This window comes from Sinocyclocheilus rhinocerous, unplaced genomic scaffold (assembly GCF_001515625.1).
Source record: "Sinocyclocheilus rhinocerous isolate Xijiao unplaced genomic scaffold, SAMN03320098_v1.1 scaffold263, whole genome shotgun sequence".
In the NCBI taxonomy this organism is placed as follows: Eukaryota; Metazoa; Chordata; class Actinopteri; order Cypriniformes; family Cyprinidae; genus Sinocyclocheilus; species Sinocyclocheilus rhinocerous.
In genome coordinates this window covers 2,939,281-2,954,920 of record NW_015645086.1, presented here as the reverse complement: position 1 = coordinate 2,954,920, position 15,640 = coordinate 2,939,281, and the positions used below count along the sequence as shown (strand labels likewise).

The window sequence follows — 15,640 nt, the reverse complement described above, 5'->3', positions numbered from 1 at the left end:
AATATAATATAATTTTCGCTTGGATCTGAGACCTTTGAACCTGACCTGGCTTTGTGTGTGTCTGTTTGTGTGGCGTTCAGGCGACCATAGCAGAGAAGCTGAGTCACAGATGCCCGTGCTGTGAGGCTGTGTTTGCCACCAAGGTGCGTCTTCAGAAGCACAAGCTGTGGAACCACCCAGAAAGGGTCACCATGGAGACCAAGTCAGGGGTCACCAAATCTGATCCCAAGTCCGAACCCAAACAACAGAAAAGCCCTGTGAAGGGAAATGCCAAAAAAAGGTGTGAAAGCTCAGTATCCTTTTCCTGAATGATGAATTTCTGCAGCAGTTTCGAATTGGAATTTTCTGACTTTAGTCACACACAACAAAAATCGCTTCAGGACATGACTTGTTTTCCACACTGCCATCATTAGATTCCAGATGAAGTCCTCTTGTGTTACTATAGCACCAGTCCTCTGTGGATTGACTTGAATAGCCTGTGTTCCCTGTGCTCCCTCTCAGGCCCATAGAGAACAGCCCTACATCACCCGTAATTGTCAAGGTGAAGAAGACCCAGGAGGTGTCTCAGCCCTCACATAATGGGGAGTGCGCCCCCCTGAGGCCGGACAGAAAACAGCAGCAGGGGACGTCCGTAGACACTGGGGACAGTGAGAGCGAGGGGGGCAGTCTACCCCCACCCTTCCCTGAGGAGGACCCTGAGAGAATGAAGCACAGTAAGAATGCTACACACTGAGATTAATGCTGCGCATGTCAGCTCTGAAACCCCTGTCCATGGTAATACCATGATATTCTTTGAAGTACCATATGTAATACCGTAATGCATGAATATGCTAATCATTCAGTACCATGGTATCGCTACAGTACAATAAGTTTGGCCCGCTGTCCAGGGGCCGGTGTGAGAGACTTTGTGGCCAGTAACATCAAGTACAAGCATTTTTATGCCTTGCAAATTTGAACATTTGGTTTTCTGTGACATTTGAATGTCAATTCTGCTTGTCAGTTTTTTGTTTTTTGACTTTTCAGCCACATAAAGTGAACTAGTTAACTGACAAGTTGTGGAAATGTTTTTTTTTTCATACAGGATGACTTGTGATTGGTAGCATTATTACAAACAAATGACAGAAAATCAGTAATGTTTTATAATGTCTATGTACGCCATCATTTTCCAGCAGGTGTTTGCAATTTTATTGTTACCTTAAATTTTCCTATATAATGTATAACTATTATTGTAAATCTTTGTAAAGTTTAAATTAGTTTTGTTCATCAAAAGTGATGTTCTTTAAAGTTCTTTACAAAAAAAGTTACTCTATATACTGTGCATATGTAAATGTATAATAAATCATTTTAAAGTAATTATTAAATAATACATGTAAAATTAATACATTATACATCTAAATATATGATTTACATTTTACGATTTACGATTTACATTACAAATTTGTCATTTTTTGTGTTGTTTCGACCGAAAATGTGGGCAAAAACGTACACCCTATAGGTTTTTATTTACAAACAAAAGACACACTGTATACTGCGTATGTGTAAAAAAGTATAATAAAATAATGTTTTTTAATCATTTTAAATTAAATATTAAATACTAAATGTAAAAAAAGAACACATTTAACATTCTACATGTAAATATAAAATTATAAACTCAAATTCAGTTAAATTGCATTTTTTAAATATAATTTTTTGTGTTGTTGCCAGTTAAAATGTAGGCAAAAAGTTATTTGCAAAAACATACTTTACTGTGTATGTGTAAAAATGTATAATAAATAATGAATGTTTTTAAAATCATTTATTTTGAATAATTAATAAGTAATTTAAAAATAAAACATTTGCAATTATATTATACATTTAAATGCAATTTATTTATAAATTTTTGTTGTTGTTGTTGTTTGCACTGAAAATATAGTCATTTGTGGAAAAATGTGAGAAATATGAACTACTGGTCAGATCTCAAATAGTCTGTTTGATTGAATTGAATGTTAGAAGAATAGAATGTTTCACATTTTCACGAAGAAATTTGTATTTTTTTCGCAAATGAAATTTCACTCTTAAGTAATAAAACGTGCCATTGGGTGATTCTGCAAACTGTCATGTTAATAATGCATAACCAGATGTCCGTCATCTAGAAAAGTAGTTCCACCTCAAAAGGATGAAGTGCCCAGTACTCTTTCTGTACTAAAATTTTCAGGGTTCGGTCTCAAAATTGCTATAACAGTTCTCATTAAGACGTCCCAGAATGCCCTCATTGGCTTTTGTAGGAAAAGGTGGCCTGGCTCTTTAAGCAGCAGTGTGTAAGTTTTCTGTGTTAGATCCGTCTGAGGGCTGCTGGTCATTAAGTCTCTCTGGTAGCTGGTGGCGGCTGCTGTCTCTGTCTCTGCCTGGCAGAGACGCAGTGTGTCGAGATGTCGGCGTGGTGATTGGTAGCATTATTACAAACAAATGACAGAAAATCAGTAATGTTTTATAATGTCTATGTACGCCATCATTTTCCAGCAGGTGTTTGCAATTTTATTGTTACCTTAAATTTTCCTATATAATGTATAACTATTATTGTAAATCTTTGTAAAGTTTAAATTAGTTTTGTTCATCAAAAGTGATGTTCTTTAAAGTTCTTTACAAAAAAAGTTACTCTATATACTGTGCATATGTAAATGTATAATAAATCATTTTAAAGTAATTATTAAATAATACATGTAAAATTAATACATTATACATCTAAATATATGATTTACATTTTACGATTTACGATTTACATTACAAATTTGTCATTTTTTGTGTTGTTTCGACCGAAAATGTGGGCAAAAACGTACACCCTATAGGTTTTTATTTACAAACAAAAGACACACTGTATACTGCGTATGTGTAAAAAAGTATAATAAAATAATGTTTTTTAATCATTTTAAATTAAATATTAAATACTAAATGTAAAAAAAGAACACATTTAACATTCTACATGTAAATATAAAATTATAAACTCAAATTCAGTTAAATTGCATTTTTTAAATATAATTTTTTGTGTTGTTGCCAGTTAAAATGTAGGCAAAAAGTTATTTGCAAAAACATACTTTACTGTGTATGTGTAAAAATGTATAATAAATAATGAATGTTTTTAAAATCATTTATTTTGAATAATTAATAAGTAATTTAAAAATAAAACATTTGCAATTATATTATACATTTAAATGCAATTTATTTATAAATTTTTGTTGTTGTTGTTGTTTGCACTGAAAATATAGTCATTTGTGGAAAAATGTGAGAAATATGAACTACTGGTCAGATCTCAAATAGTCTGTTTGATTGAATTGAATGTTAGAAGAATAGAATGTTTCACATTTTCACGAAGAAATTTGTATTTTTTTCGCAAATGAAATTTCACTCTTAAGTAATAAAACGTGCCATTGGGTGATTCTGCAAACTGTCATGTTAATAATGCATAACCAGATGTCCGTCATCTAGAAAAGTAGTTCCACCTCAAAAGGATGAAGTGCCCAGTACTCTTTCTGTACTAAAATTTTCAGGGTTCGGTCTCAAAATTGCTATAACAGTTCTCATTAAGACGTCCCAGAATGCCCTCATTGGCTTTTGTAGGAAAAGGTGGCCTGGCTCTTTAAGCAGCAGTGTGTAAGTTTTCTGTGTTAGATCCGTCTGAGGGCTGCTGGTCATTAAGTCTCTCTGGTAGCTGGTGGCGGCTGCTGTCTCTGTCTCTGCCTGGCAGAGACGCAGTGTGTCGAGATGTCGGCGTGGCTCGTGCTGTGAGTCCGCCATTTATGGCCTTTGTTTGGGTACACGATCCCTTCGTTTGTTGTTCCACGCCGGAGCCAGGGGCGAGGACAGTGTGTGTGTGTGTGTGTCCATGTCTGAAATGTCAGGAAAAAAATGCGCTAGAGCAGCTGTGTTTGTGTGACATAAGCTGACAATCAAAGACTATGCAAACACATATACACATACAAACGGAGACACGTAACATATCCGCTCTCTGCTCCCATGACCGGTTCATGAAGCTGTGTCAGTTTCTCCACCGGAGGAACCGCAGCAGGTGCTTATTCTCCTTTGTTGTGCTGAAGTTTGAGCATCAGTAACTTAGAGCTGAAGCTCATGAGCGTTGTTGTTTAGCACTGCATGTAGTCATGAATGTAGCTCTTTGCCTTGTTATTGAGATGTTTGACCTCTTGTTGTTGTTCTTCTCCATTTGAGCCAGGGAGGAAGCAGAAAACTCCAAAGAAGTTCACCGGGGAGCAGCCGTCTATTTCAGGAACATTCGGTTTGAAAGGTAACACAAACACACGTTTTTAGAAAACGGTGGAGACTTACCATGACTTCTGTTGTTCTCAAAGTCTGAATTAATTTGAATTAATAATTAAGTTAATTATTATTGCTAAAGACTCATTTTAACCCTTTACATTTTGCATTTTATGTGAAAAGGATTATTTTGTCCCTTTTTGAAGCTGTTTTCATTTTCATCCACACAGTGAGTTAGTAAACTCACTATTCCTATCCTCACATTCTTCCAGCCAGTAAACTGCATTTTTTATTAAGGGCCAATATTTGCCCTCTGGATTTAATTTTGAGGGGGATTTATTATAGGGCACATTTTTGTACCCATAAAAATAAGCACAGTGTGCTGTCCATATGTATAAACCTGAATCAGTGAAGTTGTATGGCAGTTAAAAACAAAACACATCAATCAACATCAAATAGAAAAATCTGTACCAAACTATGTTACAGACTTTTCATTAAGACCCTAAAGAATCATATCAACTTGTGGAAAATGGGCATCCTATGACCCTTTTAAATAACAGTATTGGTAAATGACTAAATAGTAGACATACTGCTGGGACACACAGAGCACAGAAATGCAACCCACTGAGCCTTGAGCTGGAGCTGCACCACAAGACCCACTAAACCCAGAGGTGGAGCTGCATCTTGGGGCTCACTAAGCCCAGAAGTGCAGCTGCGCCAAAAGGCCCAATAGGGCTGTACAATCACAAGCGAAATGTTTATATCAGACCTTGCTTCATGCTTTATGACATGCCTTGAAGAGAATCTTCAGAATTTCTCAATATTTAAGGCTTTTGGTATTGAACCAGTCCATCTTCTGTCTCAAAAATGAAGAAGTTCTCCATGGACTTCAATGTAGTTGTTGTTTCAGGTTCTAAATCCATATTTTATCTGATATTTGTAACTCTTATAGACCTAGAATAAAGAACAGCAAGTAAGGTTCTGTTAGTGAACATCAGTTAATGCAATTAACAATGAGTAATACATTTGTTACAATATTTATTAATCGTAATTAATCGCTCTCCAGGAGTCTGACACCCCTGCTTTAGAAGTATTGTTCATTGTTAGTTCATGTTAACTAATGTAGCCTTATGGTGAAGTGTTACCAGAATATCAAATTCTGTCATTTTAAATGACAGCAGAATTTATTACAGAGGCATTCTTTACACATATCATTTAAATTTCTCTTTCTTTTTTTTTTTTTCTTTTTTTATTACAATCATTGCCATGACCCCTTCTTTTTATGACTGACTGCCTTACAGTGGTTTGTTGTCAGTGTTATATCAGAAGTGACTGACTTTCAGAATTTAGTCCTGGCCTCCTTTCAATAAACACTCCTTGAGATTTCAGTGGTATTTTTGCCCCTGTATGTTTACAATTATCAACTGTATACTCTGATAGTAATTACCCCTGTTGGTGCTAATAGGGGGTCTATAAGGTCTATTCTAGAAGTGTTTCATTTCCTGTTGAAGTTATAATGGTACATGTTCAAGAAACACTTCACCACAAAACTGACTACAACACAACACGCCTCTTTGACCACCAAGAGAGTTTGAGAGTTTCATTTTCTCATTTCTCTTTTGTTTGTTCTTTTTTTTTAGTCATACATTTATTTTTTTGACTTGTGAGGTCTCTGCTTTCCCTGAATGTAATTAGTTATGTGTTGTACAGGAATGAATAAGGTGGAGGAGAAGTTGAAAGCAGGTCGGATGAAGAGGGCGGAAGGGGCTCTGTTCACCGAGGAGTCCCGGAGGAAGCAGTCAGTTCAAGCTCCCACCAGAAAAGAGACTGCTGCTATCAGTTCAGGTCTCTCTCTCTGCTCTGCCTGCATGTTTGCATGAATAAAATCATCCAGTACATTTGTACTGCCAAAGCAGTGCAACATAGCTCAAATAAAGCAAAATAGCACAACTAGTGCAAAATAGTACTAATAATAGTACAAGTCAAGTAAATAGTACTATTATGAAATAAAGTGAAAAAAAAAATGTAATGCATATGAAATAATATAGAAATGTACTCTACCGTTTGAAAGTTTTGGGGTCAGTACGTTTTTGTTTATTTATTTATCTATTTATTTATTTATTCATTTATTTTAAGAAATGAGTGTCACCATACTTTTATTCAGAAAATTAATTAAAATTGTCAGTAAATGCAATTGTAAAATTACAAAAGATGCTGCTCTTTTTAACTTTCTATTCATCAAAGAATCCTGAAAAAAAATTATCATGGTTTCCACAAAAATATTTTTGTTTTCAGCATTGATAATAATTGGATCATGTGTCACTGATGACTGGAGTAATGATGCTGAAAATTCAGCTTTGCACCACAAGAATAAATTGCATTTTAAAATATATTAAAAGTGAAAACAGTTCTTTTAAACTATAAAACATATTTCAAAATATTACAATTTTTATTGTATTATTTATTTATTTATTTTTATAAAATAAGTCCAGTCTTAGTGAGCATGTTTCAAAAACATTAAAAAACCTTGCCGACCCCAAACTTTGAAACAGTGGTGTAACTTACGTTAATGTAATTTTAATTAAATGTGTTTTATCTTAATCTTTCTGTCTCAGTTCCCTCTGCTGAAGCCCAGTGGCAGAACACCATCTCTGAGAGAGGGGAAGTGGTCTGTCCCACCTGCTCTGTTGTCACTCGCAAGACCGTCCACGGTCTCAAGAAGCACATGGAGATCTGTCAGAAGGTCAGAGGTCACTCTGAAACACACTATTGTCATTATTACAGCACTAGCGTAGGCTTAGAGGAACACATTATTTTATAAATGACTCTCAAGATTCTCAGTGGACAGATTTGTTTAAAGGTGAAGATAAGGTTGCTTTGGGCATCCCAACTAGCCCAGCCAATGGAGTTTACATCTGTTTGTTTATCCGTTAGCAAACAAGAAAAGTGTTCAGGAAACCTATTTGAAAACAGTCATTATTTTGGTGGTGCCAGTGGCACAGAATGGCTTACTTTACCCTTGAATCAAACACATTGGTCTCTGTTTGAGAAACTTGTTTACCTTTCTTAAGATATTGACCGCAATTCCCTAATTCTAAGGTCTTGTACCTCAGTTATTGCTAACCCAAGCGTCCCATGTGGAGTCTTCTTACAACCGCGCTCCTCTAAAGAAGACAACATCTGTCTCAGTTTTCTAAACACATCAAACGTAATGTGGCAGATGTGCTCAAGCTCTTCCATATGAAGAAGGACAAAGCCTTATTCATGAAACTCAAGCAGAAAGAATTTCTGACTGTAAATCGTATGTAAAAACATTCGTACATAAATTGTCGTACCCAGTTCATTGGGGTGGTTTATGTAAGAACGGATTGATGAGCGATTTTCACAGAAATTTGTTCTGCTTGCGTTTTGTGAATGAGACCCAAAGAATGATGAAGAATGAAACCTTTAATGTATGACTCTCTCTCTGTTATTTATACAACCAAATGGCAGAGGAAGCGGAGAGGAGAATGTTTCAGGCGTGCAATTAGACACCTCTCTCTCAGGAACTCGCGCAGGGGGCCAGAGGGAGCCATTAGGGGCACTTTATTGATTGGGCGTCTGTGAGTGGCCCTGCCTTGTGTGCATCTGGAGTTGAGTATTATAGTGCCAGCCCAGTGTATAGCACAACTCTATAAAAATGATGACATGTCTATTAAAGGGGGAATCGATTGGCTGCGTTATTGTGGGGTCACAAGTAATTGTAGTTTCTCTGGCCTCTTCCTCGGCCCTATGAGAAATCAATGATGGCTGTGATGGGCATTAAGCGAGAAGACATTTTATGGCAAAGGAAATTCATTAAAATGATAATCATTGACCTTATTTTCTCATTTGTGTTTTTGTGAATGTCAATGCAGAAATGAATAATTTTATTCTGCAAGGATGCATTAAATTGATCAAGTGCCAGTAATAACATTTATAATGTTACAAAAGAAGCAGCATAACTCTTTTCAACATTGATAATAATAAGAAATGTTTCTTGAGCAGCTAATCATCATATTAGAATGATTTATGAAAGATCATGTGACACTGAAGACAATCAAAAATTAAGTTTTAATATATTTACAGTAGGAAATTTACAAAATATATTCATGGAACATGATCTTTACTTAATATCCTAATGATTTTTGGCATAAAAGAAAAATTGATAATTTTGACCCATACAATGTATTTTTGGCTATTTCTACAAATATACCCCAGCGACTTAAGACTGGTTTTGTGCTCCAGGGTCACATATATTCAAATAGAAAACTATTATTTTAAATTGTAATAAAAATCCCACAATATTACAGTTTTTTCTGTATTTTGAATTTAATAAATGCAGACTTTGTGAGCATAAGAGACTTCTTTCAAAAACTCTGGCAAAAAGCAAATTGTGGACAGAAATTGTCCTCTGATTTTCGCGCCAAAGTGTTCATGGAACAAAAGCTACTTTTTGCTTGGCATTGTAAAATTTTCACATACCTAGAAAGTGAATCCTGCATCAGATATTCACATGCTTCACTGCAGAATACAAACCATCTGAGAATACAGATTTCACTCGCTTCAATGCAAATAACTGAATGCTTTGTCAATAAATTAATTTTGTCTCTGCCATGAACTGAATAGGGCTGCGTTTCCCAAAAGCTCCGTAAGCCTAAGAAGTTCGTAAAAACGATCGTACGACTGATCTTATATTACGGTCTGTTTCCCAAAAGCATCGTAACTTAAGTAGCACTTGAAAATCATCGTAGATCTACGAGTGCTCTGGAGTAATGGTAAAGCCCTAAGTGCATCGTAAGAAGAGGCAGAAAAAATAGAAATACACATCTAAATTAAATGACTGAACAAAAAAATTAATAAAAGAAGTAATGTAGGAAATATGCTTCAAAGACTGAGGGAAAAAAATCTGTCAATGACTTGCTGATGTGCACGAAAACCAGTCATGTATTGGACCCAGAAAAAACATCTCTCTCTCTCTCTCTCTCTCTCTCTCTATATATATATATAAGTATATTATATATTATGTAAAGTATAATATAATATAATATTGTATTATAGTTATTATATCCGAGTTGTCTGGAACGCAGCATTAGTTTAACATTTCAATAAACGAGCGTTTACTACAATTACGAGCCATTCTATAAGGTGACATTTCAGCACTTGACAAACGGATAGCGACTCCTAAGTAGCACTTAAAGCACAGCTACTCGTGATTGTGTTAAGTGCATTTTTGGGAAACGCACATAAAACAATAACAAACGATCGTAAATTGACTAGTAGAAAACGCTCTTAAAGGGATAGTTCACCCAAAAATGAAAATTTGATGTTTATCTGCTTACCCCCAGAGCATCCAAGATGTAGGTGACTTTGTTTCTTCAGTAGAACACAAACGAAGATTTTAAACTCAAACCGTTGCAATCTGTCAGTCTTATAATGGAAGTGAATGGGAATCACGGCTTTGAGAGTCAAAAAAACATACACAAACAAAACCAAATTAAACCCTGCGGCTCGTGACGATACATTGATGTGTAAAGACACGAAACGATCGGTCTGTGCAAGAAACTGAACAGTATTTATATCGGGTTTTTTTTACCTCTGATTCACCGCAATGTCCGAACTGTTCTGAGCACATTGACACTCCTAATTGAGATTGTAGAGTGTCAATGGTCCATTTGATAGGTGGCGGTAATGCACTTATAAGTCTGCGATCCACCGTAAAGCAAGAAGAAGAAGACGTCTCATGCGCCGGCTGTTGAGAACGCGCTCAGGACAGTTTGGACATTGCGGTGAATCAGAGGTAAAAAACGATATAAATACTGTTCAGTTTCTTGCACAGGCCGATCATTTCGTGTCTTTACACATCAATGTATCGTCATGAGCAGCAGGGTTTAATTTGGTTTTGTTTGTGTATGTTTTTTTGACTCTCAAAGCCGTGATTCCCATTCACCTCCATTATAAGACTGACAGACTGCAACGGTTTGAGTTAAAAATCTTCGTTTGTGTTCTACTGAAGAAACAAAGTCACCTACATCTTGGATGCCCTGGGGGTAAGCAGATAAACATCAAATTTTCATTTTTGGGTGAACTATCCCTTTAAGCGCTAAGATCAATCGTTATTGAGAAACACAGCCTAGGTCGATAGGAATGCATGTTTCACGTCTGTCTGAAAACCCAAATCTTATATCTTATCGATCAGCAAGTTAATTTTGACAAAATAAAGAAAAAAAACTGACTGACAGGAAATGTTTCTTTGTTGCTGAATGAAGACAGTTGTTTCGTCGTAAAATTTTTGTGAATAGGCCTTGAATTTGTTCAAATAATTTACATAATTACACATGATAAAATAAATAGTTCTTTATTGTTAATAGTTCTTTTTATATAAAATCTTGTTTACTTCATTCCTGTGGTTTTCTTTTAGCAGATTATAAAAAGTTAAGTGTGTAATTTTTGTGCCATTAACATCACCACACGAAATAAAATAAAAAAATAGTAAAAATTCAATGACCTTCATGCCTTTGAACCAAATTCACATTATTGTCAACAATCAAAGTTGTTGTGTGGGGCTGGTAGAGAATATGTTGATGCTTTTCAGTGGAATAATCCTACAAATGCTTTATTTGTACTTTACTTTATTAGTTGACTGCTTCAAGCGGATCATTGTATCATTGTAATTGGTATATCAAATATAAAATGTCATATTTCTAACCATGATTTCATGATATTTGAGGTGGACATCATAAAGTGTGGTCTTTTTCTTGTAGCTGCGGGACGCTCTCAAATGTCAGCAGTGTCAGAAACAGTTCCGATCAAAAGCTGGACTCAATTACCACAGCATGGCTGACCACGTTAAGGTGAGCGGCGGTGCCAGAACAAATGTACTTAATTTTTTAATACGAATTAACTGCAGATCTATAGCAGAGCTTATCTCCTAGATGTCAAAACTGATGAAAATATGATTTGAAATACAATGTATAAATCATTTAAACAATTAAAATGGCACCATCTTTAACATCAGCTGTTCTGTATATAAATGAAAAGTTCAAACTCTTAAAAAGTGTTGTTCTTTCTCTTCACTCTGAGCCATTACACTTTAGCATACTTTTAAAAAGATTACTAATTGTGGAAATAATTTAGTTTAAAGGAATGTGTGAACCAAATGTAATGTTTTAAGACACCTAATTGCATGTTATTTACAATTCAATTAAAATGTATCATAGTTTACATTTCTATTAAATGCAATTAGCTTTTTTTAAGTATGTCTGATGTATGAAATATCATAATTACTTGTGTACTTGTCTTTGAAATATGGTTAAAGTGTACTGCCAAATGTTCTGACAAGCATTTGTGGTAAAGTATACTTTAATGTCATTTCTTTTAAAACTTGTATGTCCTGTATTTAAATATTTTGGTAATTACACGTTTGTAATATTGAAATTGTAATTTAGTACATTTATATCAAAAAACACACTACAGTTAAAATTGTCATGTATTTTACATGTGCTTTAGTATGTTAGTCAAAACATCAAAACTCACTTAAATGGCCTTTTATTTAATTAAAATTATAATACCAGCCAGTACAGTTTTAAAAAATATACTTTTAAGTTTTGAAGTGTGAGTGTACATTTAATAAAATTAAGAGCACTTAATTTTACCAGGGGACTCCACAGGAAAAAAGGCACCTGGTTGAAACAAACAAACAAAACTGTAACTATAGCACTTTAATACCTTTAATAAACTAGTGGAGCTGTGTGTGTACAGTATATGCAGCAGAACAGTGTTTAATATTACATACAGTGTCCACTTCAGAAACCAGCGGCTGCCCTGTGTCCACATCGGCCTCTAATCTCTATTATATCTGACACCATCTCTATACTCCAGAATCACTTTAAGACCGAAAGCATCCATTAGGTTCTAACCATTAACTGCACATATGGGAAAAGGTCTAGCTCATGTCTAGTAATGCCTTTTAAAACAGTCTTCAAGCAGTATTTCAACTGTAATGATTGTCTCCTGTTCCCCAGTCTTATTTCTGTACAGTGATAATTTCCTCAACATTCCTAAGCTATTAACAGCTTTCCTGCCAGTAATCTTCTCCACGGTAAATCATGGTAATCTGCCTTATGAGTAAAGTTCATCTGTTTTTTTCCCAGTCAAATTCAGCCAATGTCTAAATAGGAACGGCACATACCATAATGATGATGGTGTCCCTTGTGACCCTTGTGAGGTTTAGTGTAAAAACATGAGAGAGAAACGCTGGTTAAAGAGGGCCATGAGGATGTAAGATCCATCTGCCAAGCTCAAGCATTAGCTGCAAACAATATTTCTAATGAAATGTGTTAAATTATGCACAACCAAATGTCTCAGAAACAGTATGAAACATTAATGAGGATGTGCATTTAGGTCTGTGATTTGGTATTCGAGCCAGGTGCTGAGTCTCACTGAGCCAAACATTTGAGAATCAGCATAAGGTCTGGGCCACATTGCAGCTTATTCTAGCCAAGATCCGCCCACTTTGTCAGGAAGAGAATGACAAGTGTATAATGTGATTTCAGGGCAGGTTTTCTGAGGTAGTTGAAAACAAATTACTCCAAAAAAAATTCTGATTCACCAAAATGAACATTCTTGACCGAAAGTGAAACGCCTAAAAATGAAAACAATGGAGACAGATACCAAAAAATAGGGATGCATGATATAAGATTTTTGCTGTAATCCGATATGCCAGTGTTTTTCAAATCATTTTGGCCGATAGCCGATGCCGATATATATTTCACTTTGTTTTGAAACAACAACAAATTATTAAAAAATTTTGGTTAGTACATTGAAAGCCTTGAAAATAACTATAATAAAATCAATCTCTGCTGGGGTTTTTTTCAGACAGTTGAAACCTTTGAAACATTTTATTTGTGGATTTAACATTAAAAGACGGTCTAAAGCAAATGAGCTGTAAAAAAATTCCTTGTATTTAAGTTTTCATAATCCATTTGAAAAAATATATTACATATTAATGAATAAATCTGTATATATTAAATCATTTAATTTACAAGTTTCATGTTTGTGATTTTTATTCATGTAAGCTATAGCTTCTGACCTTTAAATCAAAACAGACTTGTGATTTTATGACATCGATACTGCTTGATTTATTTAGAAACACAAGTATCTTAATGATATTTGTGTATTTCACTTTCATTTTATTACAACTAGGCCAATACCGCCCCCTAAGTAAATCTGTGTTTTGAGTGCCTCTGGGTATTAGCACTGACATATTTTGGTTTAACAGTCTGCAAGTTAATTTTTTCAGTACAGAACTGAAGTTACATCTCAGGCTTAGCGTTCAGGTGCTGTGTTGAGGTGTCTAGTGTCCTGTTTAGTTTGGTCTCTTATGTCTCACTTCCCCTGCTGATGTTTTTAACAGGCCAAATACCGTGTCGTAAAATACGCTGCTGTTAAGACGCCTTGAGGAAATGCTCCTCTATAAAGGTTTTGAAGAGTGCCAGGCATCTGGCTTTCAGAAAGCAGTGACTGAAACGCACTGTTGTAAAGGCTTGAGGAAGAGTTTCTGGAAAGACACTAATGTGTTGCATTGTATTTGTTTCCCATTTGTAAGCCCTCGGCGAGTGAAAATGTGTCCGAGGAGCAGGAGGAGAGAGAGAGGCTGCGCTGTGTCCTCAAACAGATGGGCCGAATCAAATGTCCCAGTGAGGTAGGAATTTGTCACTGGTGCCTGCTGTCTGTCTGTTTCCCTAGATGGCACTGGCTGTCCTTAATATGTCCTAATTTCTGCCTCCTTTCTGTCTCACTTTCTCTGTTTTGACTTTTGTCTACTTGTGCACACTTCAGTCTGTCTGTATGTCTGTCTGCCTGTCTGTCTGTCTGCCTGTCTGTCTGTCTGTCTGTCTGTCTGTCTGCTTGTCTTTCTATCTATCTGTCTGTCTGTATCTATCTATCTATCTATCTATCTGTCTGTCTGTCTGTCTGTCTGTCTGTCTGTCTTTCAATTCAATTCAATTCAATTCAATTCAATTCAAAATGGCTTTATTGGCATGACTGTAAATTATACAATATTGCCAAAGCTTAGTATACATTTACAAAAAGATAAAAAATAATAATATTATAACAATAATAATAATTAAATTAACATCACAGTAATAGATTGGAATATTATAACATCTTAGAAGTATTAAACTGTAACAAATTATAACGTGTGACCATTTGATACCACAGTCTTTAACTTACATAGAAACACACATACATACTAAGGATCACTGTGGTGGACAGTAGGGTAACACACTGAGGTCAGACACAACACACATTCACCTGCTGTCTCTCTCACACACATACACACACACACACACACACACACAACACACATTCACCTGCTGTCTCTCAGGCTGTGGCACATCCACACGTATCTCGCAGCAAGTGCTGCTGTCTGTCCCTCTCCTAATACTATCTTTATTTGTTCTGTTTCACTAATGGCTGTAAAGTTCTTTATTAAGTTGGTGAATTTGTTGAAGTAGAGGTTTCTTATGGATATGTATTTATGACAGTGAAGGAGGAAGTGCGTCTCTGTCTCGATCTCTCCTGTCTCACAGTGAGCACACACTCTTTGCTCTCTGGGTAACCAGCTCTTTCTGTGTCTGCCGGTCTCGATGGCTAGACTGTGCTCACTGAGCCTGTACTTGCTCAGGATCCGTCTCTGCTTTGTGTCTCTGACACTCTGGAGATAATCTTCCAATTCATAATTTGATTTTAGAGTTCGATAGAATTGTAATTTACTTTGTGTTTTAGTTTCTTGATCCCAATGTTCCAGATATGTATTTTTATAATATAATAACAATAATAATAATTAAATGAACATCACAGTAATAGATTGGAATATTATAACATCTTAGAAGTATTAAACTGTAACAAATTATAACGTGTGACCATTTGATACCACAGTCTTTAACTTACATAGAAACACACATACATACTAAGGATCACTGTGGTGGACAGTAGGGTAACACACATTCACCTGCTGTCTCTCTCACACACATACACACACACACACACACACACATTCACCTGCTGTCTCTCACTCACTCACACATCCACACGTATCTCGCAGCAAGTGCTGCTGTCTGTCCCTCTCCTAATACTATCTTTATTTGTTCTGTTTCACTAGTGGCTGTAAAGTTCTTTATTAAGTTAGTGAATTTGTTGAAGTAGAGGTCTCTTATGGGTATGTATTTATGACAGTGAAGGAGGAAGTGCATCTCTGTCTCGATCTCTCCTGTCTGACAGTGAGCACACAATCTTTGCTCTCTGGGTAACCAGCTCTTTCTGTGTCTGCCGGTCTCGATGGCTAGACTGTGCTCACTGAGCCTGTACTTGG

General features: G+C 35.7%; 1 protein-coding gene across 2 annotated transcripts in view; it reads left to right on the top strand.

Annotated features, from left to right (window-relative positions):
* Window positions 1-15,640, top strand: part of LOC107705742 (zinc finger protein 512B-like) — a 72,195-nt gene that overhangs the window by 39,254 nt on the left and 17,301 nt on the right. For both annotated transcript variants that reach the window (XM_016509195.1, XM_016509193.1), the window contains exons 5-11: window positions 81-280; window positions 502-713; window positions 4,205-4,276; window positions 5,956-6,090; window positions 6,861-6,988; window positions 11,028-11,117; window positions 13,871-13,966. In XM_016509195.1, the coding sequence (XP_016364681.1) occupies window positions 81-280; window positions 502-713; window positions 4,205-4,276; window positions 5,956-6,090; window positions 6,861-6,988; window positions 11,028-11,117; window positions 13,871-13,966 (933 nt within the window). The remainder of the gene's footprint in view (window positions 1-80; window positions 281-501; window positions 714-4,204; window positions 4,277-5,955; window positions 6,091-6,860; window positions 6,989-11,027; window positions 11,118-13,870; window positions 13,967-15,640) is intronic.